This window comes from Carcharhinus amblyrhynchos, chromosome 20 (assembly GCF_965287045.1).
Source record: "Carcharhinus amblyrhynchos chromosome 20, sCarAmb.v2.hapA, whole genome shotgun sequence".
Classification (NCBI taxonomy): domain Eukaryota; kingdom Metazoa; phylum Chordata; class Chondrichthyes; order Carcharhiniformes; family Carcharhinidae; genus Carcharhinus; species Carcharhinus amblyrhynchos.
This window is the reverse complement of record NC_137343.1, coordinates 52,439,171-52,464,698: the sequence shown is the minus strand read 5'-3', so window position 1 is coordinate 52,464,698 and position 25,528 is coordinate 52,439,171. Positions and strand designations below refer to the sequence as shown.

General features: G+C 45.7%; 2 protein-coding genes across 5 annotated transcripts in view; both read right to left on the bottom strand.

Moving 5' to 3' along the window:
• The window catches only part of pik3ip1 (phosphoinositide-3-kinase interacting protein 1), a 75,007-nt gene extending 55,514 nt beyond the window's left edge, over positions 1-19,493 (bottom strand). For 2 of the 3 annotated variants that reach the window (XM_080208626.1, XM_080208628.1), the window contains exon 1: positions 19,352-19,493. In XM_080208626.1, the coding sequence (XP_080064752.1) occupies positions 19,352-19,493 (142 nt within the window). Of the gene's footprint in view, positions 1-10,268; positions 10,357-19,351 lie in introns of those variants that run through there. The other variant, XM_080208627.1, reaches the window with a different exon arrangement.
• dgcr2 (DiGeorge syndrome critical region gene 2) overlaps positions 17,738-25,528 on the bottom strand; it is a 60,501-nt gene continuing 52,710 nt past the window's right edge. For both annotated transcript variants that reach the window (XM_080208624.1, XM_080208625.1), the window contains 2 exons: positions 22,842-23,081; positions 17,738-21,644 (listed from right to left, as the gene is read on the bottom strand). In XM_080208624.1, coding sequence (XP_080064750.1) covers positions 21,430-21,644; positions 22,842-23,081 — 455 coding nt within the window. In that variant the 3' untranslated portion in view covers positions 17,738-21,429. The remainder of the gene's footprint in view (positions 21,645-22,841; positions 23,082-25,528) is intronic.

Genomic DNA, 25,528 nt, shown 5'->3' with positions numbered 1-25,528 from the left:
CTGAAACTGATCAGTCTAGGAGGCGCATTCAGGCAATGTGCATCTCTGTAAATAAAAGCTTATAAAGATTGGCTCCAGGTTTATCCTTTCCCATCTGGCTATCTGTACCATCGCACAAATAAGCCCATAATCTCCCCACTGCATACCTGCAGCTCCCCTGCATATCACCCAGTCCCTTCACTCCTTGTTTCCCGACCCCCCTCATCCCACGCCCACTAGATCCCTCCAAATGCCCCAGTCTTATTCACTCCTCCACCAAACATGTTCCCCAATCCAACGTCCCCAAGTCCAATTCAGTTGTCCGTGTCTCCCAGAACCTTCTAACTCATGGCTTGGGGAACATGTTTGGTGGATGAGTGAATAAGACTGGGGTGTTTGGAGGGATCTGGTGGGCATGGGATAAGGCGGGTCAGGGAACAAGGGGTTCAAAGGGACTGAGGGATACGCAGGGGAACTGCAGTATGCAGTGGGGAGATTATGGATTTATTTATGTGATTGTACAGATAGCGAGGCGGTAAAAGATAAAACCAGAGCCAAGCTTTATAGGCTTTTATATAGAAGCAATTTCATCCACTCAGTCTATGTTTACCATGTCCACAAATCCCTTCTGAACCCCTTGTTCCATAGAATGCTTTTCATGTGCCTGACGCTCTGTGACCCCTTATCCAATCTCTCTTCATTCTCTCTCTCCCCATCTTGCCTGCTCTTGGATAGATTTCACAATGTACTGCTCTAAAAAGCAATACCTGATCAGGGCTGCATTGTGGCACAGCGCCAGGGACAAGGGTTCAATCCCTGGATTGGGTCAGTCTGTGTAGAGTATGCACATTCTCCCCGTGTCTGCATGAGTTTCCTCCGGGTGCTCTGGTTTCCTCCCATAGTCTGAAAGACGTGCTGGTTAGAATACACTGGCCACGCTAAATTCTCCCTCAGTGTACCTGAATAGGCATCAGACTATGGGGACGAGGGGATTTTCACAGTAACTTCATTGCAGTCTTAACTTGTGACTAAAAAATTCATAAACTGATGTACAGCAGAAATTCTTCCTCTACGCTACCCTTTTGGTCTGTCCAGTCAATGTGCAGGTTAAATCTCTCATGATAATTGCAGTTCCCTTTAAACACACCCTTCATATTTCCCCATGTGCGCTCTGACTTCTTGAGAGGTCACTTGTTTGCCTGATGGCCAACGAGGGGCATACACGCGGTGGGTCGTGCGAGGGCTGCTCTTGGTTGTTTTGAGAGTAGCCTAGTGCTTCACGTCGTTAGTGTACGCTTAAACTGGACCAGATGCTGGGCAACATGACAGCTCAGTGACTATCACTGTTTGCTGTACAGATACATGGATTTGGGTCGGTGTCTGTGGGAGTTTGCGCATTCTCCCCGTGGTTGCATGGATTTTCTCCGGGTGCTCCGGTTTCCTCCCACACCCCAAAGATGTGCTCTTAGGCTGACTGGTGTAACAAACTGTCCCTAAACTAGTCTCCCCTCAATCTGGTGCCTGGGTGGAAGACGGGACTCACAATGTTAAAATGGTGGCATGGGCTCGTTGGGCCGAAGGGCCTGTTTCCCATGCTGTGTTGTTCTTTGTTCTTTCTGGGGTCTATTGTCTTCCTTCCCCTGCTAAAAATGATTTTAACTCCAACCGATTCTACATCACTATCGACTGCCTTTATATCATGACTCAGCACTGCTCTGAAATCTTCCTTAACAACACTATCCCACCTCTATTCCCCTTTGGCCCTTCCTTTTGGAACATTGTATACCCTGGAATGTTGAGCACCTAGTCCTAACATTGTAAGGAGGTAACCCCCAGAATGTTGACGGTGTACAGCCATTGAATAGAGTCATAGACGTTTACAGCACGGAAACAGGCCCTTCGGTCCAACTTGTCCATGCCGCCCTTTTCTTTTTTTAAAATTCTAAGCCAGTCTCAATTGCTCACATTTGGTCCATATCGCCCTATACCGATCTTACCTACGTAACTTCTAAACACTTTTTCAAAGACAAAATTGTACCCACCTCTACTCAAGTGGGACCTGTACAAGAGAGAGGGGTTACACCTGAACTACAAGGGGGCCAATATACTTGCAGGGAGGTTTGCTAGTGTTATTGGGGAGGGTTTAAACTAGATTTGCAGGGGGATGGGAACCAGAGTGCCAAAGCAGATGGTGGAGCGGGGATGAAAATAAATGATGTTAATAGTTCATGCAAAAATGCAAATAGAAGGGTTGTGTGTGGTGGTAATAATCTTCTGAGGTGTGTCTATTTCAATGCCAGGAGTATCGTGGGGAAGGCAGATGAGGTGAGGGTGTGGATTGACACATGGAATTATAGCCATTAGTGAAACTTGGCTACAGGAGGGGTAGAACTGACAGCTCAATGTTCCAGGGTTCCGATGTTTCAGACATGATAGAGGCAGAGGGATGAAGGGTGGGGGGGGGGGGGGGGCGGCTTTGCTCGTCAGGGAAAATGTTACAGCAGTGCTCAGGCAGGACAGATTAGAGGGCTTGTCTATCGAGGCCCTATGGGTGGAGCTGAGAAACAGGAAAGGTATGACCACAATAATGGGTTGTATTATAGACCACTCAATAGTCAACGAGAATTGGAGGAGCAAATCTGCAGAGAGATAGCTGACAACTGCAGGAAACATAAAGTTGTGATAGTAGGGGATTTTAATTTTCCACACATAGCTTGGGACTCCCATACTGTTAAAGGTCTAGACGGGGTGGAGTTTGTAAAACGTGTTCAGGAAAATTTTCTGAATCAATATATAGAGGTACCAACGAGAGAGGATGCGATATTAGATCTCCTATTAGGAAATGAGTTAGGGCAAGTGACGGAAGTGTGTGTCAGGGAACACTTTGGTTCCAGTGATCATAACGCCATTAGTTTCAACTTGATCATGGATAAAGATAGGTCTGAACCTCGGGTTCCCTCAATCTGGATGGCCATAAAACATTAGACAGGGGTCGTGGGTGGAGAGGGGGACTGGTGTTGAGATGGCGGCGCGGGCTCGTTGGGCCGAAGGGCCTGTTTCCCGGGCTGATTTTGTTCTTTGAACTGGAAAAAGGCCAAATTTGAAGAAATGAGAAAGGATCTAAAAAGCGTGGATTGGGACAGGCTGTTCTCTGGCAAGGATGTGATCGGTAAGTGGGAGGCCTTCAAAGCAGAAATTTTGAGGGCAGAGTTTGTATGTTCCTGTCAGGATTAAAGGCAAAGTGAATAAGAATAAGGAACTTTGGTTCTCAAGGGATATTGGAACTCTGATAAAAAGAGAGATGTATGACATGTATAGGCAACAAGGAACAAATAAGCTGGCTGAGGAGTATTAAAAAGTGCAAGAAACTATTTAAGAAAGAAATCAGGAGGGCTAAAAGACATAAGATTGCTTTGGCAGTCAAGGTGAAGGATAATCCTAAGAGCTTCTACAGGTATATTAACAGCAAAAGGACAGTAAAGGATAAAATTGGTCCTCTTGAAGATCAGAGTGGTCGGTTATGTAAGGAACCAAAAGAAATGGGGAGATATTAAATGGGTTTTTTGCATCTGCATTTACTAAAGAAACTGGCATGGAGTCTGTGGAAATAAGGCAAACAAGTAGGGAGGTCATGGAACCTATACAGATTAAAGAGGAGGAGGTGCTTGCTGTCTTGAGGCAAATCCGAGTGGATAAATCCCCTGCACCGGACAGGGTATTCACTCGGATGTTGAAGGAGACTAGTGTTGACATTACAGGGGCCCTGGCAGATATACTTAACATGTTGGTATCCATGGGTGAGGTGCCAGATGATTGGAGGATAGCTCATGTTGTTCCGTTGTTTAAATAAGGCTCAAAAAGTACTCTGGAAAATTACAGGCCAGTAAGTTTGATGTCAGTAGTAGGTAAATTATTGGAAGGAGTACTAAGAGTTAGGATCTACAAATATTTGGATACATAGGGACGTTTTAGGGGGAGTCAACATGGCTTTGTGCGTGGTAGGTCATGTTTAACCAATCTATTAGAGTTTTTCAAGGAGGTTACCAGGAAAGTGGATGAAAGGAAGGCAGTGGATGTTGTCTACATGGACTTCAGTAAGGCCTTTGACAAGGTCCCGCCTGGGAGGTTAGTTAGGAAGGTTCAGTCATGGAACATAGAACATTACAGCACAGTACAGGCCCTTTGGCCCTCAATGTTGTGCCGAGCTTTGTCCAAAACCAAGATCAAGCTATCCCACTCCCCATCATTCTTGTGTGCTCCATGTGCCTATCCAATAACCGCTTGAAAGTTCCTAAAGTGTCCGACTCCACTATCACAGCAGGCAGTGCATTCCACACCCCAACCACTCGAGTGAAGAATCTACCTCAAACATCCCTCCTATATCTCCCACCATGAACCTTTTAGTTATGCCCCCTAGTAACAGCTACATCTACCCAAGGAAATAGTCTCTGCACGTCCACTCTATCAATCCCTCTCATCATCTTATAAACCTCGATTAAGTCGCCTCTCATCCTCCTCCTCTCTAAAGAGCCCCAGCTCCCTCAGGCTTTCCTCATAAGACCCACCCTCCAAACTAGGCAGCATCCTGGTAAATCTCCTCTGCACTCTCTCCAATGCTTCCACATCCTTCTTATAGTGAGGTGACCAGAACTGCACACAATATTCCAAAAGTGATCTCACCAAGGTCCGGTATAGTTGCAGCATAACCCCACGGCTCTTAAACTCTAACCCCAAGTTAATAAACACGAACACACTATAAGCCTTCTTCACGGTTCTGTCTACTTGAGTGGCAACCCTCAGAGATCTGTGGATATGAACCCCAAGATTTCTCTGTTCCTCCACATTCCTCAGAACCCTGCCATTGACCCTGTAATCAGCATTTAAGTTTGTCCTACCAAAACGAATCAACTTGCACTTATCAGGGTTAAACTCCATCTTCCACTTTTTGGCCCAGCTCTGCATCCTATCAATGTCTCTTTGCAGCCTGCAAGAGCCCTCTACCTCATCCATAACTGCACCAATCTTGGTGTCATCAGTAAATTTACTAACCCACCGTTCAGCCCCCTCTTCCAAGTCATTGATAAAAATCACAAACAGCAGAGGACCCAGCACTGATCCCTGTGGTACACCGCTGGTAACTGGCCTCCAGTCTGAAAATTTTCCCTCCACCCCATCCTCTGTCATCTATGAGACAGCCAGTTACTTATCCAATCAGCCAAATTTCCCTCTATCCCACACATGAAGAAGATAAGGAGGCGTGAGCCTACCATGGGAAATCTTATCAAACAGCTTACTAAAATCCATGTATACAACATCAACAGCTTTACCTTCATCTACACACTTAGTTACCTCCTCAAAGAATTCAATCAAATTTGTGACGCAGGACTTACCCCTCACAAAACCGTGCTGACTATCCTGGATTAAGCTGCATCTTTCCAAATGGTCATAAATCCTATCTCTCAGGACCCTTTCCATTAACTTACTGACCACGGAAGTAAGACTAACTGGCCTATAATTACCAGGGTCATTCCTATTTCCTTTCTTGAAGAGAGGAACAACATTCACCACTCTCCAGTCCTCTGGCACAATCCCCGTGGACAGTGAAGACCCAAAGATCAAAGCTAAAGGCTCCAAAATCTCATCCCTTGCCTCCCGAAGTATTCTAGGATGTATCCCATCTGGCCCAGGGGACTTATCCACCCTCAGGGTTATAAAATTGCTAATACATCTTCCCTCAGAACATCTACGTTGTCCATCCTATCAGCCTGTATCACACTCTCATCCCCAAAAACATGGCCCCTCTCCTTAGTGAACACTGAAGAAAAATATTCATTCAATGCCTCTCCTATCTCTTCTGACTCCATGCACAAGTTCTCACTACTATCCTTGACTGGCACTAACCTCACCCTGGTCATTCTTTTATTTCTCATGCAAGAGTAAAAAGCCTTGGGGTCTTCTTTTATCCGACCCACCAAGGACTTCTCATGCCCCCTCCTAGCTCTCCTAAGCCCTTTCTTTAACTCACTCCCTGTAACCCTCAAGTGACCAAACTGAACTTTGTTTTCTCATCCTTACATACGCTTCCTTTTTCCTCTTAACAAGACATTCAACCTCCTCTGTCAACCATGGTTCCCTCACTCGGCCATTTCCTCCCTGCCTGACAGAGACATACCTATCCACGACACGCAGTATTTTTTCCTTGAAAAAGCTCCACTTTTAGTTTGTGCCTATACCTGACAGTTTCTTTTCCCACCTTATGCACTCTAATTATTGTCTAATTGCATCATAAATTACCCCTGCCCCAATTATAAACCTTGTCCTGCCGGGTGACCCTATCCTCTCCATTGCAATGATGAAGGACTCCAAATTGTGGTCACTATCTCCAAAGTGCTCCCCCACAAACAAATCTAACACTTGGTACTGGGTAATGAACCGGGCCAAGTGAAATGTGGCCCCACTTCTTGTGGGCTTATCCACATATTGTGTCAGGAAACTCTCCTGCACTCACTGTACAAAAAATGTCCCATCCGAACTAATCAACCTATAAAGGTTCCAATCAATATTTAGAAAGTTAGTCACAAAAGTATAGGTATAGTCACTAAGTATACATGGAGAGGTAGTAAATTGAATTAGACATTGGCTCAATGGAAGAAGCCAGAGAGTATAGTGGAAGATTGCTTCTCTGAGTGGAGGTCTGTGACTAGTGGTGTGCCAAAGGATCAGTGCTGGGTCCATTGTTGTTCGTCATCTTTATCAATGTTCTGGATGATAATGTGGTAAATTTGCTGATGATACAAAGATTGGAGGTGTAGTGGACAATGAGGAAAGTTTTCAAAGCTTGCAGAGGGGTTTGGACCAGCTAGAAAAGGGGGCTGAAAAGTGGCAGATGGAGTTTATTGCAGACAAGTGTGAGGTTTTGCACTTTGGAAGGACAAACCAAAGTAGATCATACAAGATAGGACATTGAAGAGTGCAGTAGAACAGAGAGATCTGGGAATACAGATACATAATTCCCTAAAAGCGGCGTCACAGGTAGATAGGGTCATGAAGAGTGCTTTGGGTACACTGGCCTTTATAAATCAAAGTATTGAGTATAAGAGTTGGAATATTATGGTGAGGTGGTATAAGACATTGGTGAGGCTGAATTTAGAGTATTGTGTGCAGTTTTGGTCACCTAATTACAGGAAGGATATTAATAAGGTTGAAAGAGCACAGAAAAGGTTTACAAGGATGTTGTCAGGGCTTGAGAAACTGAGTTACAGAGAGAGATTGAATAGGTTAGGACTTTATTCCCTGGAGCATAGAAGAGTGAAGTGTGATTTGATAGAGGTGTATAAAATTATGATGGGTATAGATAGAGTGAATGTAAGCAGGCTTTTTCCACTGAGGCTAGAGGAGAAAAAAACTAGAGGACATGGGGTAAGCGTGAAAAGTTTAAAGGGAGTAGAGGGGGCTTCTTCACACAGAGAGTGTGGGAGTGTGGAATGAGCTGCCAGATGAAGTGATAAATGCGGGCTCACTTTTAACATTTAAGAAAAACTTGGACAGGTACATGGATGAGAGGGGTGTGGAGGGATATGGTCCAGGTGCAGGTCAGTGGGACTAGGCACAAAAATGGTTCAGCAAAGCCAAGAAAGACCAAAAGGCCCGTTTCTGTGCTGTAGTGTTCTATAGTTCACCATCTGCGTGAAAAAATTACCCCTCTGGACACTTTTGTATCCCTCCCTTCTCACTTATACCTGTGCCTTCTAGTTTTAGACTCCCCTGCCTTTGGGAAAAAATATTGACTATCTAGCTGATCTGTGCCCCTCATTATTTTATAGGCCTCTATAAGATCACCCCTCAGCCTTCTATGCTCCAGAGAAGGAAGTCCCAGTCTATCCAGCCTCTCCTTATAACTCAAACCATCAAGTACTATGGGGGTAGTTAGATGCTCTCAATGCCAATGGGGTGTAGTTCGATGCTCTCATTTTGGAGACAGTCATGGCCTGCCACTTGTGTGCAGTGAATGTTATGTGCTGCTTATCAGGCCAAGTTGAATGTTGTCGTGGTTTTGCTGCATTTGGACACAGTCTACTTCAATATGTGAGGAATCCTGAATGGTGCTGAACATTGCACAATCATGTATCCTATGGCATTTCAAGTGCTCATCCAAATATCTTTAAAGAATATTTCAAATTTCAAGGAAATAAATGTTAATTCCACCAATAATATTGAACCTATCAGATGTAAACCTGCCTTTTCAATTCAGATGAGAACCATTCACAATTTGTTGATAGTTAAAAACTTCTAAGACCAGACTTCTGACAAAATTTGCATTCATATTCCCAGACCTGTTTTTAACAGATGGACAGTTTTCTCAATGAGGCTGAAAGGTTTAACAGACTGTTAATGTTTTGGTGAAAGAATAACTGGAAATCCCATATTTCAAGAAACAATTCAACAGGGTCACTGAACTCCTGATCTCTTGGTCCAAACAATGACCATCATAAGAAAAGTTATTCTAACTAGGAAAGACCTACAAAAATAGCTTGCAATCAAATTAGTATCTTTGCTTCAACGTTTCTTGAAATACAGGATTTCTAGTTGTCCCCTGCCCTGCCACCCCTCCTCCTCCTCCACCCCCGCTCTTTCTCCATCGCTTCCACTCTCCCCGCCCCTCCCTATTCTGCTCCCTCCCTGCCCCCTCCCCTCTCTCCCTCCATCCCCTGCGCTCTCCCCCTCGCCTCACTCCTCCCTCTCCCTACTCTGCCCATCCCACTCTCCTCCTCCACCCCACCCCCACTCTCGCCCTCCACCCCTCCCCCTCTGCCCCACCCCCAACTGCTCTCCCCCCCCACCGCGTCCCACTCCATTCTCTCCCCCCACCTTCCCCCTCACTCTCCAGCCCCCAGACCACCAACCCCTCCACAATCTGTCCCTCTGCCCCCCCGCCCCAAACTCTCCACTCTGGCACCCCCCCACTCACCCTTCTGCCTCCCCCACTTTCCCCACTCCCCGGTCTTCCCCTTCCCTTCCAACACCCTGTCCCCATCTTTCCCCCTGCCCTCTTCCACAATGGCCACCCACCCGCAACCCCCCCCCGGCCCAACCCCCTTCCCCTCCACTTCCCATCCCCCTCTCCCCCCCACCCCCTCTCTCCTCCTATTCCCTTCTCTCCTCTCTCTCCTCCACCCCCTTTCCCCTCCCTCCCCCTCTCTCACACACCCCCCACTTTCCCCCCTACCCACCCCACTGCCCCCCCTCCCCTGCCCCCCCCCACTTACCCCTCTACCACTCCCCACACCTCCCCCGTAGCCCTCCACTCTCCCCACTCTCCTGCTCTGCCCCACCCCTATACACCCCTGACATCCCCACCTGCTCCCCACCCCAACTCTCCCCCTTTGCCCCCCATTCTCCCCATCCCTCTCTCCCTTTTCATCTCCCCTCTCTCCCCCATCCCACCCCCAACTCTCCCCCCCAAACCCCCACACCCCCCATCCCTCCTCTCTCCCCCCCCACCCCACTCTCCCCCTCTGTTGCCTCCCATTCTCCCCCTCGCCCCAACCCCACTCTCCCCCCTCCTGTCCCCTACCACCCCCCCACTCTCCCCTCTCAGGTGCCCATATTTCCCCCCTACACCTCCCTCTCTCTCCACCCTCCTCCCCCATCCCATCTCTTCCAATGCCCTTCTCCCCACTCCCCTTCTTCCCCCTCCCTCCCACTCCCCTCTTTCCCCCCCTTCTCCCACACCCCTCCCCTCCTTTCCCTCCCCTACCTTTCCTCCCCCTCTCCCTCCCCTTCCCCTCCCCATCCATACCCCCTCCCCCATTCCCACCCCCACCCCTTCTCACCCCTCTTCCCACCCTCCCCCTTTCCCGCCTCAGCTCCCCCCTCAACGCCCTTTCCCCCTCCCACCCTAGCCCCTCACCCTCCATCCATCCCTCAACCCCCACCCTTCCCCCCACTCTCCTTCACATCCCACCCCTCCTTCCCAACACCCCCCCAACTTACCCCCTTCCCTAACACCACCCCCTACACACCCATCACCCCCCCACCACCAACCCCTCCCTCCTCCTTTCCCCCTCCCTCATCTCACTCCCTCCCCTCCCCTCTCTCACTTTTCCCCTTCTGCCTCTCCCTCCCCCTTCCACTCGCCCCCCCCTTCCACCCCCCTCAGCCCCCTCGCCCCCACCCACTGTCCCCCCTCACCCCCTCATACCCCAACCCCACCCCCCACCCCCCACCACCCCCGCCACCCTCACCCCCCATGTACCCCACCCCCCCGCCCCCCTCACCCCCACCCTCACCCTCGGCACTGCGCAGGCCCAATTGCAGGATCAGCGCCACCAGCCGCAGCCCCGCCGCCATCTCCCCTCAGCCGGTAAACAACCTCCCCCCGCACCGCTCCCGCAGGGTCCTAGTGCTCACTGCCCCGCACCGCTCCCGCAGGGTCCTAGTGCTCACTGCCCCGCACCGCTCCCGCAGGGTCCTAACGCCTACCGCGCCTGCTCAGCACTGCTGGGATCTTCACACAGCTTAACACTGCCAGAGACCCCACTCAACAGTCTCAAACAATGATGGAATACAAGAATAAGATAAAGCATCTAGTGAACTGGTGCAACAACAATAATCTTTCCCTCAATGTCATCAAAAAAAAAGATTGTAAGAAGCATAGATGAGAACATGCCCCTGTCTACATCAACAGAGGCAAAGTAGAAATGGTCGAAAACTTCAAGTTTTTAGGCTTCCGGATCATCAACATGTCCTGGTCCGTCCAAAAGCCCACCAATGCCTCCACTTTCTCAGAAGACTAAGGAAATTTGGCATGTCTGCTACAACTCTCACCAACTTTTACAGGTGCACCACAGAAAGCATTCTTTCTGGTTGTATCACAGTATAGCTCCTGCTTTGCCCAAGACCACAAGAAACTATAAAGAGTCATGAACAAAGTCCGTCCATCTTGTGAACCAGCCTCCCATCCATTGGCCCTGTCTACACTTCCCGCTGCCTCAGAAAAGCAGCCATTATAATTAAGGACCTCATGCACCCCGGACATTCTCTCTTCCATCAGGGAAAGATACAGAAGTCCAAGGTTATGTACCAACCGACTCAAGAACAGCTTCTTCCCTGCTGCCATTAGATTTTTGAATAAATCTCATGTTAAGTTGATCTTTCTCTCCATTCAAGCTATGACTCTAACACTACATTTTGTACTCTCATTTCCTCCTCTCTGAATGGTATGCTTTGTCTGTATAGCATGCAGGGAACAATACTTTTCACTGTATACTAATACATGTGACAATAATAAATCAAATCAAAAAGTCAAACCAGGGACCTGGGTCAATTCTAGCCTCGGGTGACTGTCTCTATTTGCATATTCCCCCCATGCCTGGGAGAGTTTCCTTTAGGTGCTCTGGTTTCATTTCCTTTTCATATTCAAGCTGTTGTAATCATTTTGCCCTTTGTTTCTCTCTCTCTTTTTCCTTGTTATTGTCTCTAATTCAAACTACTTCAATTATAATTGAATAGAACATAGAACACTACAGCACAAACAGGCCCTTCGGCCCACAAGTTGCGCCAATCACATCCCTACTTACCAGGCCTATCTATAACCCTCAATCCCATTAAATCCCATATACTCATCTAGAAGTCTCTTAAAAGACCCCAACAGGTTCGCCTCCACCACCACCGACGGCAGCCGAATCCACTCACTCACCACCCTCTGGGTGAAAAACTTACCCCTAACATCATCTCTGTACCTACTCCCCAGCACCTTAAACCTGTATCCTCTTGTAAGCGACCATTTCAGCCCTGGGAAATAGCCTCCGAGAATCCACCCTATCTATTCCTCTCAACATTTTATAAACCTCTATCAGGTCACCTCTAAACCTTCGTCTCTCCAGGGAGAAGACACCTAGCTCCCTCAACCTATCTTCATAAGGCATGCCTCCCAATCCAGGCAACATCCTTGTAAATCTCCTCTGCACCCTCTCAATAGCTTCCACATCCTTCCTGTAGTGAGGCGACCAGGACGCGCACAGTATTCCAAGTGGGGTCTGACAAGGGTCTTAAATGAACGTTAACTATTTCCAATCACTTTGACTGTGTTTCTGGCAACACTATCTGACAAAAGCAAAAAAACTGATAAAGGGAGAACATAATATAAATACCATCTGATAAACATAAAAATGGACTGTAAAATCTTTGAAAGGTATGTAAAAAGGAAGTATGGCTAAGAAATGGGTTATTCTCACATTGGCACACCGTGGCTAGTGGGGCATCCTAACTTGGACCTGGATGTTCACAATACACATCAATGATTTGGATGTGGGGATCAAATATAACGTTTCCAAGTACAATACAAAGCCAGGTGGGAAAGTGTGTCACAAAGAACATGTAAAATGGTTACAGGAGCATTTGGGGAGACTGACTGGGCAACAACATGGCAGATGGAATATAATGTGGAAAAATATGAGGTAATCCATTTTGGTGGAAGGAATAAATGTGCAGAGTATTTCCAAAATGTTAAGAAATTAGAAAGTGTAGATGTACAAAGCGATCTGGGTGTCTTTAGTCCATAAATCACTTAATATGCAAGTGACACAAGCTATTAGGAAGGCTAACGGAATGTTAGTTTTTAATCACAAAATAGGATTAGTGAGTCTTACTTCAATTATATGGGAGCTTGGTTAGATCACACTTGAAGCACTGTGTGCAGTTTTGGTTCCCTTACCTCAGAAATGATATTATTGCCATAGAAGGATTGCAATGAATGACAGGTCTGTTATAAAGAGATTTGGGTAAACTGGGTCTGTATTCTCTACGGGTTATGAAGAATGAGAGGTGATCTCAGAATAGACAAGGTAAGATGTTTCCCTTGGTCGGGGAGTCTAGAACCAGGACAATTTCAGGATAAGGAGAATGCCACTTAGAATCAAGTTGAGGAGAAACACCGACACACATAGGGTTGTGAATCTTTAGGATTCTTAACCTCAGAGGCTTCTGGAAGCTCAGTCAGTGTGTTTAAGGTAGAAATTGATAGATTTCTGATCAACAATAGCATAAAAGGCTATGGGGATAGTGCTGTCAAAGACATTGAAGTGTCCAATCAACCATGGTCATACTGAATGTTGGAGTGGGCTCGATGGGCTGAATGGCCTCTCTCTGTTCTGGATATAAACCACTCCGATTTCAGTAACTGCATATCTATTCATTAGCAAAATTTCTTGCTTGCAGATTCTTGTTCTGACTGCAAGGTGGTGGTAATTTGATATATAAAACCCCTGAATGACTCAGGGGTAAACTTATCATGATTACCTGTCACTCAAATGATAAACTACCTATATCTGTCAACTGGATTCAAACCTATAACACTCCCAGGTAACCAGCATTCCATATATAAAAGCATGGAGTTCCCAAACATGTCACTCCCTCCCAATGCGTGGTACGTGGAACTGTTTGGAATACCAATGTGCTCTGACCAAGTTTTGTACAGCTGAAGCATGACTTTTGAAGCTTGTATTCCAGTCCTCAAGGGATAAAAGGCCAGCATTTTTGATCTTTTCTGCACCAATGGTCCATGTAGCTAGATGCCACCTCGCTCCTCCAACCACAGGACTCCTTGTGTTTGCCCCTTTTCATCATTTAGAAAGCACATTCACTTAATCTAAAGATCTTTTAATGTTAGACTTCCATCTACACAGATTACAATACCATCTATGTTTGTGGCATCAACACATTTGGATACATAACCTTCTATCCCATCATGGGTTGTTAATAGTGATTTGTTGAGGTCCCAAATCAAATCTTTGTGCAACACCAGTATCACACCCTGCCAGAGTACCTGCTCATTACCCCTGCTTGGAATAATTTTGCTTAGCCAATTTTCAGAGGGAGAGAGAGAGAGACCAGTGCTCAGTGTAACTGAGGAAATTTGATCACAGACAACTAAATAATGACAAGTTTAAATGAAGAAAAACCCCATGACAAAAGGTAGCACAACTTGAGCACTGCGTTGCAGTCTCAGTCACCTCATTATAGAAAGCATGTAATTGCATGAGAGAGAGATTCACAAGGGAGTTTTAAAGTTTATTTAATATTGTCACAAGTAGGCCCATGTTAACACTGCAATGAAGTTACTGTGACTTGCGGTGAAGGATCCTCTTGGAGAGAGTGATCATTGTATGGTGGAATTTCTGGTGCAGATGGAGGAGGAGAGAGTGGGTTCCCGGACACGCGTCCTTTGTTTGAACAGAGGGGAGTACGGTAGGATGAGAGAAGAATTGGCGAATGTGGACTGGGGGAGTGCATTGGAGGGAGGGTCTGCTGAGGAGCAGTGGAGGATCTTTAAGGAGATCTTTCTTGGTGCTCAGCAGAAATTTATTCCGATGGTCAAAAAGGACTGTAGGAGGAGAGGTAATAAGCCGTGGATAACGAAGGAGGTGAAGGAAAGTGTTAAATTAAAAGCGGAGGAATTTAGAGTAGCTAAGAGTAGTGGGCGAGGTTTAAATGTCAACAAAGATTGACAAAGAAGTTGATAAAGGAGGGTAGGAGAAACTATGAAGCTGCGCTAGCGCTTAATATAAAAAAGGATAGCAAGAGTTTTTATAAATATATAAAAAGGAAGAGGCTGGCTAGGGTGAACGTTGGTCCTTTAGAGGATGAGAAAGGGGACCTAGTGGTAGGGGATGGGGATATGGCTAAGGTATTGAATAACTTTTTTGTTTCTGTCTTCACGGAGGAGGACGTGAATAATTTGCCGGGTGTTAGCGATGGAAAGGTGGTAGGACTGGAGGGTCTTAATGACATTACTGTTACTAGAGAGGCGGTGCTCGACAGACTGGAGGGGCTGATTGTGGACAAGTCCCCAGGACTGGATGGAATGCATCCGAGGGTTCTGAAAGAAATGGCGGAGGTTATAGTGGATGCATTGGTGGTTATTTTCCAGACATCGCTGGATTCCGGGGAAGTGCTGGAAGATTGGAAAACGGCTAATGTTACGCCGTTGTTTAAGAAGGGTGCCAGGCAAAAGGCAGGGAATTATAGGCCGGTTAGTTTAACGTCTGTGGTAGGTAAAATGTTAGAATCCGTCATTGAGGAGGAAATTGCGAGGCATCTTGAAGGGAATTGCTTGATAGAGCAGACGCAGCACGGTTTCATTAAAGGGAAGTCGTGTCTGACAAATTTACTGGAGTTCTATGAGGATGTGTCTAGGGCGGTGGATAGAGGAGAGCCGGTGGATGTGGTCTTTCTGGATTTTCAGAAGGCGTTTGACAAAGTACCTCATAAGAGGTTATTGCAGAAGGTCAGGGGACTTGGAGTTGGGGGTAGGGTGTTAGCGTGGATAGAGGATTGGTTGTCAAACAGGAGGCAGAGAGTGGGGGTCAACGGGTGCTATTCGGATTGGCGGATGGTGACTAGTGGAGTGCCCCAGGGGTCGGTGCTGGGGCCTCAGCTTTTTACCATTTATATAGATGATCTGGAGGAGGGAACCGAGTGTAGGGTGTTGAAATTTGCGGATGACACCAAGATTGGGGGAACGGCAAATTGTGCGGAGGGTGTGGAGAGTCTGCAGAAGGGTCTAGATAGGCTGGGTGAATGGGCCAGGAAATGGCAAATGGAATTTAATGTTGGCAAGTGTGAGGTGGTCCACTTTGGTAGGAAGAATGGTAGGAAGGACTATTACTTACGTGGCGAAAAACTGCAGCAGGCGACGGTGCAGAGGGACCTCGGGGTCCTTGTGCATGAGTCGCAAAAACCCAGCTTGCAGGTGCAGCAGGTGGTCAGGAAGGCGAATGGGATGCTGGCCTTCATAGCGAAGGGGATTGAATATAAAAGTAGGGAGGTCTTGCTGCAGCTGTATAGGGCATTGGTGAGGCCGCAGCTGGAGTACTGTGTGCAGTTTTGGGCGCTGCACCTGCGCAAAGATATTTTGGCCTTGGAGGGAGTGCAGAAGAGGTTTACTAGGCTGATACCGGAGTTGAGGGGGTTGAGCTATGAGGAGAGGCTGAATAAACTAGGCTTGTACTCGTTGGAGTTTAGAACAATGAGGGGAGATCTCATTGAGACGTATAAGATGATGAATGGGATGGATAGGATAGAGGTGGAGAGACTCTTCCCGCTCAAAAAAGACAGTAGGACTAGGGGGCACAGCCTCAAGATAAAGGGGGGGGGCGTTTTAGAACAGAGTTGAGGAGGAACTTCTTCACTCAAAGGGTGGTGAATCTCTGGAATTCTCTGCCCGTTGAAGTGGTGGAGGCTGCCTCGCTAAATATTTTCAAGAAGCGGGTTGATGGGTCCTTGATAAGAGAGGGGATTAAGGGTTATGGGGAGAGGGCCGGAAAGTGGAACTGAGCCACGACAGATCAGCCATGATCTTATTGAATGGCGGGGCAGGCTCGAAGGGCCAGATGGCCTACTCCTGCTCCTATTTCTTATGTTCTTATGTAAAATCCCCTAGTTGCCACACTTCGGTGCCTGTTTGGGTACACTGAGGGAGAATTTAGCAAGGTCAATGCACCTAATTGACACGACATCCCGACTGTGGGAAGAAACCCGCACAGATGGGAGAATGCGCAAACTCCACAGTGACCAAGCTGGGAATTGAACCCAGGTCTCTGGTGCTGAGGCAACAGTGCCACCGTGCCATGCCAGGCCAAGGGAACTGCAGGTCTGAAGAAAGATTGGATAGGCTGAGGTTGTTCTCCTTAGAATAAGAGACGGAGTGGAGATTTGATTGAGAGGTACAAAATTATGAGGGGTGGATGGGAAGGAGTTATTTACATCAGAGATTGGTGACCAAGGGGGCATTAATTTAAAGTGATTGGTAAGGATTAGAGGAAAAATGTTTTCATGCAGGGGGTGGCAGGAGTCAGTAAATCGCTGCCTGGAAGAGTGGAGGCAGAAACATAACTTGTTACAGGGCACCTGGATACACATCTCACGTGCTGGAACCTGCACGGCTACAGACCAAAAGCTGAAAAATGGGACTAAGCCAGCACAAACACAATTGGTCAAGTAGCTGCTACATGTGTTTAAAACCTCTATAATTTCTGATGCTAAATCCATTAGTAAAAAAGACAGCAAGGTGCGAGGAAGATACAAAAGGAAATAGGAAAGGAATAAAGATCAAGTCAGTGAGCAACACAGTGACAGGACAGAGAATCATGAAATGAGAGATTATTCGTCTTGGTAGAAACAATAGAAAATCAAAATATTTTGTAATAGTGGACAAATTTTAAACATTGTTGAGAGGGATTTGAGTGTCATAGAATCCCTACAGTGCAGGGGACTACCATTTGGCCCATCAAGTCTGCACTGACTCAGCATCTTACCTAGGTCCACACTTGGGCAATTTACTAAGACCAATCCACCTGACCTGCACATCTTTGGAGCACCAGGAGGAAACCCACACAGACACAGGGAGAACATGTAAACTTCACATAGTCACCCAAGGCTGGGATCAAACCCAGATCCCTGGCACTGTGAGGCTGCACAGTTGACCACTGTGCCACCTTGTTGCACTTGTAAAAGCACAAAATTAGAAAGGGAAATAGCTCTCCTTCCCTGGGCACATATTATTTCATTTAAAAGCCCCAGTATCCCTCGATTAATTGCGCCCTAAAACACACACCTTTGTATTAGATGGCAACCTGTGAACTGATTGCAGAGGGTTCAATGCAGAACAACATGCTGACAGTACACTCCTGACAATTTGATAAAGGAAGGCTGAATATATTGAGAAGTACCAATGAAAAAGGTCACAACAGGAAGGAAGTCATCTCCACCTTAGAATTTATTTGGCATTTTAATGAATATTATTAACAGCAACATGGAAACTCAAAAGGTGCTGCCAATAAAGTGAAAAATGGAAACTCCTGAACACATACATGGATCTATTAACAGTATCAAATTTAATTTCTACATAATATTTCACCAATTATCAAAATCTTTCCACTGCTACAGTAAGATCAATTACAGACAAACTCAGTACAAACATCTGGCAACTGCAGTATTTGAATAGATTGCGTGCGTGCGCGTCTGGTTGTGCATTGAGTATCGAGGGGAGAAATTGCCAAACAATAGGAAGGTAGTGACTGCATAATTCCCAAACTCTCCACCTGAATGAGAGTTTTCCAACAGCTGTGTCCACATATCAACATCTCAATCATTGGAATGATTACAGCAGAGGGAGGCCATTTGGCCAGACTTGCCTGTGCTGGCTCACTGTCGGATAAGTTTACCTCGTGCCACTCCCCATAGCCTGACATAGTCTTTCTTTCCACATTATCTAATTCCCTCTTCAGACTGTCTATCTCCATGACACTCTTGGGCAGTATATTCCAAATCCTAACCAGCGTGAGGAAAAGTTTCTCATGTCTCCATTGCTTCTTTTCAAATCACCCGAAACCTTTGCCCTCGTGTGTGTTTCTTCCCCATGGGAACAGTTCCTCACTATCTATCTGCTCTGTCCAAACCCCTCATGATTTTAAATACATCCATTAAATATCCTCTCAACCTTTGCTTTTCCAATGGAAACAATCCCAACCTCTCCAGTTAGTAACTGAAGTTCCTCATCCCTGGAACCATTTTTGTGAATTGTTTTTTCATCCTCTCCAATGCATTCACATCCTTCCTAAATTGCAGCCCCAAGAATCAGACAAAAATCCAGCTGAGGCTAAACCAGTATTCCATACAAATGTAATATAAAATTGCTCGTATTCCATGTCCCTATTAATAAAGCCCAGAATACTTTCTTTATTACCTGCTCTCTCCACCTGCCCTGCCACCTTCAATAATTTATGCAGAGATATACACCCAGCTGTGTTCTTGCATCCCTTTTGGAGCTGAATCCTTTGTTTTAGTCTACGTTCTACTTCATATTTCTGTGTTAACTTCCATTTGCCACTCGTCCACTCATTCAACAAATCCACATCTGTTTGAAATGCCACCCTGTCTTCCTCAGTTCACAATACTTCCAAGTTTTGTGTCATCCACAAATTTTGAAATTGTGCTCCATGTACAAGGTCTAAATCATTAATGTACATCAGGTAAAGCAAACATCTTCAGGGAACCCCACTACAAACCTTTCCCCATCCAGAAACACTTCTATTTCTTGTTACCCAGCCAATTTCATACCCACATTGCTAATGTCTCTTATCCCATGAGCTATAACCTTGCTCACAAGTCTGCTTGTGGCACTGTACAGAATACCATCTATAGCGTTAACCACATCAATTACCTCTAAAAAAAAACTCCAGCTAGTTAAGCACAATTTACCCATAAATACATACTGGCTTTCCTGAATTAACTCATTCACAAGAGACTATTAATATTGTTCTTAATTATAATTTTTAAAAGCTTTCCCATTCCCAAAGTTAAACAGACTAACCTGTTTTTGTGGGTCTTATCCTTACACACAATGTTTGCAAGTCTACAATCTTCTGGCACCACCCAAATCTGAGGAAGATTGGAGAGTTATGGTCAGTGCTTCCACAATTTTTGCTCATTTCCCTTACTATCCTTCGATGCATCTTAGTTGGTCCTGGTGTCTTAGAATCATAGGATCCCTACAGCACACAAGGAGGCTATTCAGCCCATCGAACTTGCACCAACAACAATCCCACCCTATTCCCATAACCTCAGATATTTACCCTGTTAATCCCCCAAGAAACTAGAGTCAATTTAGAATGGCCAAATCAACCTAACTCGCACATCTTTGGATTTAACTTCAAAGAACCTATCCGATACCTCCTTTAAATAGTTGTAGTGTATGAACCCATCTTCTCTTTCACCATGTGCTGTACAGAATCTCCTTCCTTCGTAAAGACAAATGCAAAGTATTCATTTAATACCACAGCAATGTCCCCTGCCCTTTTGCCCCTTTTTGGTCCTTAATAAGTCCCTGTCCTTCTTTTCCCACCCTTTCACTAGTGTTAGCCTTTGGAAGACTTTTGGATTCCCTTTTATGTTCTCCGTTAACTTCTTTTCATATTCGCTCATTACTTTGCTTTTTTAATTCTCCTCTGAATGTTTTATATTAGGCGATTTCTCGATTGTATTATCTATCTGACATCTGTCCTAAGCACTCTTCATCTCAATCTCAGTCTCTTTCTTCATCCAAAATACTCTGGATTTGGTTGCCCTACTTTTTCCTGTGAGAATATACCTTACCCGCTCCAAACTATCTCCTCTCTAAAGGTAGCCCATTGTTCACTTACCATTTTGCCTGCCGTTCTCAGACTTCCGAGTTCATTACCCTGGACTGTTCCTTGTCCTTTTCTATGGCCAACCCAAAACAATGATCGTTGTTCTCTAACTGTTCCCCAGCAATAATATTATTAATATCAACCAATGACTCAATCCCAAGGATTAACATGCTGATTAGAAATGTAGCCAACCAATATCAACCACATCAAAATCATTGATCATATCAAGATTAACAGTCAATACTATCAGCTGCACCAGTAACTTATTGATCAATATCAACATTAATATTGCTCAATGCATTAACCAGTATTGAACTGAAATCAACATGATATTGAAAGTTTCCAGTGAGCAGGGTAATGGTGCACTGCCTTTTGTAACCCGAAATTATAACCCTGCCACCATTTGGTACCCCTGCCCAAAAACTGGACTGGGAGCACAACTAAAGTACAAGGACCCAATCCTTCCATACTCAATGCCGGGAGCACAGCCCACTTCCAGTTTATTCAACAAATTGCTATGATACTGGACTATGATACCGGACTATGATACCTTTTGCACTAATATCCCAAATTCAGACTCTCAACTCCTGTTCTAGTTAAGTACTCTGCCCCCATCACCCTGAGCGTGCCAAAACCACCAATGCGCAATGAGATCCTGAGACAGCCTGCAAACTCCCCTCCCCTCGCTGCCCCTGCCCATCCAGAGGGGCAGTAACCCACCTTAGCCTGTGTTCATCCATGGCTCACCACCATCACACCCCCTCAAAATACCCTGAAGCAGGCATTTCCAGTGTACAGCTCAGTCCCGTCATTCTTGTGTCCCAGTGACAGCACAGCACAGCATCGTGCTTGCACTATCACTCAGCTCTTTCCAACGGTGGGCCCCATCAGTTCCTAGCCTGAAAGCTCTGGTTATGGGAGAGCTTTGTGATGCTAATATATATTCAGCATGCAGAACCACTACCTCCTCGAGTCTCTTCCAGCTTCTCAATTACAAACCCTGAATTCAGATGTCTATATTTAAAAATACACAAAAACCAGCCACCCATTAGCTTCTTAAAGTCCTATTGTACCTGTCTCCAGGGAAATGTGCTGCATTCCACCATCAATATATACAGAAAGGAGCAACCCGTTCATTGAAACAGGAAAATCTGACTGCTCGAAACCAGAACTAAAGCCTTTCATCACCTGACTAGTGTTTGTCTGTACAGCACTGTGCAAACTTCTGCTCTGACTCCAAAAAAATGATAAACCCATCCATTTATACAACAGTATTTATTGAGGAATGACTGCTTAGTGCTCCACTCTCTGAGCCGGTGTCGTGCGGCACTAGCAAGGTACAGCTGTCAGTTGAATCCCCCAGCTCCTCTGTGACAGTTGGTAGGGTAAAGTTTGCGGCAACTGTCTGTTCTCCAACAGCACCCTCTGCCAAGGGTAACTGGCTGCTTGGCTCGATCACCTGTCCATGATTACCATCTATAAGGCAAAAAAAACTTTCACTTTATTTTCCATATGGCACTATGAAAACACAAAAAATGTTCTGAGAGAAACAGCTGAGTCGCTGAGGATGCCTTGTGCATATAGTTCATTCCATTACAGGCAAATAAATTTGGATCTTTTGACAGATCTGTTTGACACCAACAAACCCCAATGCAGAATGCTGGGAACAAAGCCTGGAGCCAGTACAGAATGTTGAGGTTTTTAAAATTTATTTATTAGTGTCATAAGTAAGACTTATATTAACACTGTAATGAAGTTACTGTGAAAATCCCCTAGTCGCCACACTCTAGGACCTGTTCGGATACACTGAGGGAGAATTTAGCATGGCCAATGCACCCTAACCAGCATGTGTTTTGGACTGTGGGGGAAACCGGAGCATCCTGAGCAACCCATACAGACACGGGGAGAATGTGCAAACTCCACATAAAGAGACCCAAGCTGGGAATTGAACCTGGGTTCCTGGCACTGAAGCAGCAGTGCTGACCGCTGTGCTACCCCACAAGGACAAGGGGAAACAGATCAACAATTCAGGTGAAAATCTGCCATAGGCTCTTCTGGATGCAATGTCATTCTTGGATTATTTCAGATAACCAGTAACATTTCTCTCAATTATTCAATGCTCAGAATTAAAAACAAACCATTAAATACAGTATGCAGCAATTTTTGGTCTCCAGAGAATCCCTCAAGTCCAGTCTCTTTCTCCTACTCACTCCCCGTATCCTTTCACATCCAATCCAGTCACATTTGCTGCTCACACTCTGCCAGCCATCCAAATCTAACCCCTCTCTGCTACTCACTTGCCATAACAGATTCACTTTAATCCTACTCTGCTCTACCCCACCCCCAGTCTAATCCCATTCTCACACACACTCCCCTTACCCTCTTAGAGCCCACCCTGTCTAATCCCACTCACACACACCCCTTACCCCCTCGGAGTCCACGCAGTCTAATTCCAGTCTTCAAAAACTGTGGACACCTTTTAATATCCTATCCAGTCTCATCCCACACTTCTCATGGTCTTTACTATCTCAGCCAGTCTAACTGCACTCTCCAGTTCACTCCCCGTACTTTTTATCATCCCATTCCTATCTAGGGACCCCATTAATCTTGTTTGTCATCCATCACAGATATTACAAGGGGTGATCAAGCAACAGATTGAGAGGTTGGACATACCATGGCTAACACAAAGCATGCTGTCTGGATTGATGGACACTTCGTATGGAGGTGGTGGCTCATCAGGATGTTGAATGTCAGGGTATTTATAGGCTGTATATGGAGGTGGGGGATCATGGAAGTGGAATGCTCCTCCCTCACCGTCATCAGAAAGATGTAAAGGTGTTAAACCTGACCCCAGACTATCTGGGCCATAATCAAAGCCTGGCATTCCACCCCGGGCAAGGTTCAAATGATGCACTGTGAAAATAAAAGCAGAAAGTTAACTCCAAGCAAGTTAGCAACAACCCACAGATAGAAATAGTCTCATCAGTGATTAAGGGCATTCGGAGCTGAGTTGGATAGCTGATAGCATGCTGAACATCCAACAGAATCAAACCTTTAATACAAATAGGAAATGAAAGAAATACTCAATAGGTTATGCAGAACCTGCTGGAAGAGAAATAGTTCAGAAACTTTCCACTTTGCTCTGATTATTGCTTTTTACTTTAGGAGTCAGATACGTTTTAGGAAACAGTTCTGCCTCATCTTCCCCCCACTCTTGAGATGTTTAACTCAAGAGTTAACTTCATTTGTCCTTGTTTAGCAGAGGAAATAGGAAAGCAGATAAAACACAAGAAGCAGGAACTATTTGGCCCCTCCAGCCTGCTCTGGCTGACCTGATTGCAGTCTCAACTTCACTTTCCTGTCTGCTCCACATAACCCCTGACTTCATGTCAAAGATCCAACTAACTCAATCTTGACAAATTCACTAATCCAGCCACCACAGTTGTCTGGGGAAGAGAATTCCAGAGACTAAAAAAATTGGGAGACCCTTACTTTTGAAACTGTTTAGACTTCCCCACAAAGGGAAACATCTTCAAGCACCCACCCTGTCACGTGCCCTCAGACAAGACTCAATAACTGTTCAACACTTCCACCATTTGTGGGTTTCCCACTGTTAATTCCCCATTCTCACTCTCCAATGGGTGGTCTTACAAAGAACATTACAGCACAGGAACAGGCCCTTCAAGCCTGCACCGACCATCTACCTGACTTAACTAAAACCCCCTACCCTTCCAGGGACCATATCCCTCTATTCCTATCCTATTCATGTATTTGTCAAGACGCCCCTTAAAAGTCACTACCGTATCCACTTTCACTACCTCACCTGGCAAAGAGCTCCAGGCACCCAATACTCTGTGCAAAAAATCTGCCTCGTAATCTCCTTTAAACCTTGCCCCTCACACCTTAAACCAGTGCCCCCTCATAATTGACTCTTCCACCCTGGGAAAAAGCTTCTGACTACCCACTCTGTCCATGCCCCTCAATCTTGTAGGCTTCTATCAGGTCGCCCCCAACCTCTTGCAGTAAACTTTGCGGTATGTTTAAACATGGGCACACTGAAGACACTGAAAAATTTTTGCGGATGTTCATTGTTAGAAATTTTCTTGAATCCAATTCACCAGAAGGTAAAGTCACACAGGACCAGAGGTGAGCTGGCAAGAAGGATATAAAAACTAGCTTGGTCCTAGAAGATAGAGGGTAGCAGTGGAAGGGTGTGTTTCTAAATGGAGGGCTGTGACTAGTAGCGTTCCTCAGGGATCAGTGCTGGGACCTTTGTTGTTTGTAGCATATAGCGGAGGAAAACGTAACTGGTTTGATTAGTAAGTTTGCGGATGACACAAAGGTTGGTGGATTTGCGGATAGCAATGAGGACCATTGGAGGATACGGCAGGATATAGATCAGCCGGAGACATGGGCAGAGAGATGGCAGATGAAGTTTAATCCGGACAAATGTGAGGTCATGCACTTTGGAAGGTCTAATACAGGTAGGAAATATACAGTAATTGGCAGAACCATTAAGAGTACTGATAGGTAGGGGGATCTAGGTGTATAGATACACAGGTCACTGAAAGTGACAATGCAGGTAGAGAAGATAGTCAAGAAAGCATACGACATGCTTGCCTTCATCAGCCAGGGCACTGAGTTTCAAAGTCAGTCATGTTGCAGCTTCATAGAACCTTAGTTAGGCCGCACTTGGAATATAGTGTTCAATTATGGTCACTACACTACCAGAAGGATGTGGAGACTTTGGAGAGGGTACAGAAAAGATTTACCAGGATGTTGCCTGGTACGGAGGGAATTAGCCATGAGGAGAGGTTGGAGAAACTTGGTTTGTTCTCACTGGAACAATAGAAGTTGACAGGTGGCCTGATTGAATTCTTCAAGATTATGAGGGGCATGGACAGAGTGGATAGTCAGAAATTTTTTCCCTGGGTGAAAGAATCAATTAATAGGGGGCACAGGTTTAAGATGTGAGGGGCAAGTTTTTTTTTTACACAGAGGGTGGTGGGTGCCTGGAACACACTGCCAAGGGAGGTAGTGAAGCAGATATGATATTGACTTTTAAGAGGCAGCTGGACAAATACATGAATAGGATGGAAATAGAGATATGGTCCCTGGAAAGTAGGGGGTTTTAGTTCAGATGGGTAGCTTGGAGAACCTGTCCCTGTGCTGTAATTTTCTTTGATCAATTCTGTTGTTGGGTATCACTTATGTTTAGTTCTGTTAGACCTCCTGCTAGCTTTGCACATAGATCCTCAATTTTTGGGTTTGGAAACCTTTCCAGTTTGGCTGCTTTGATGAGACGATTTATTTGTGGTCTCCACAAATTCGGACAGTCCTGTCCGATTTCAACTCAGGCA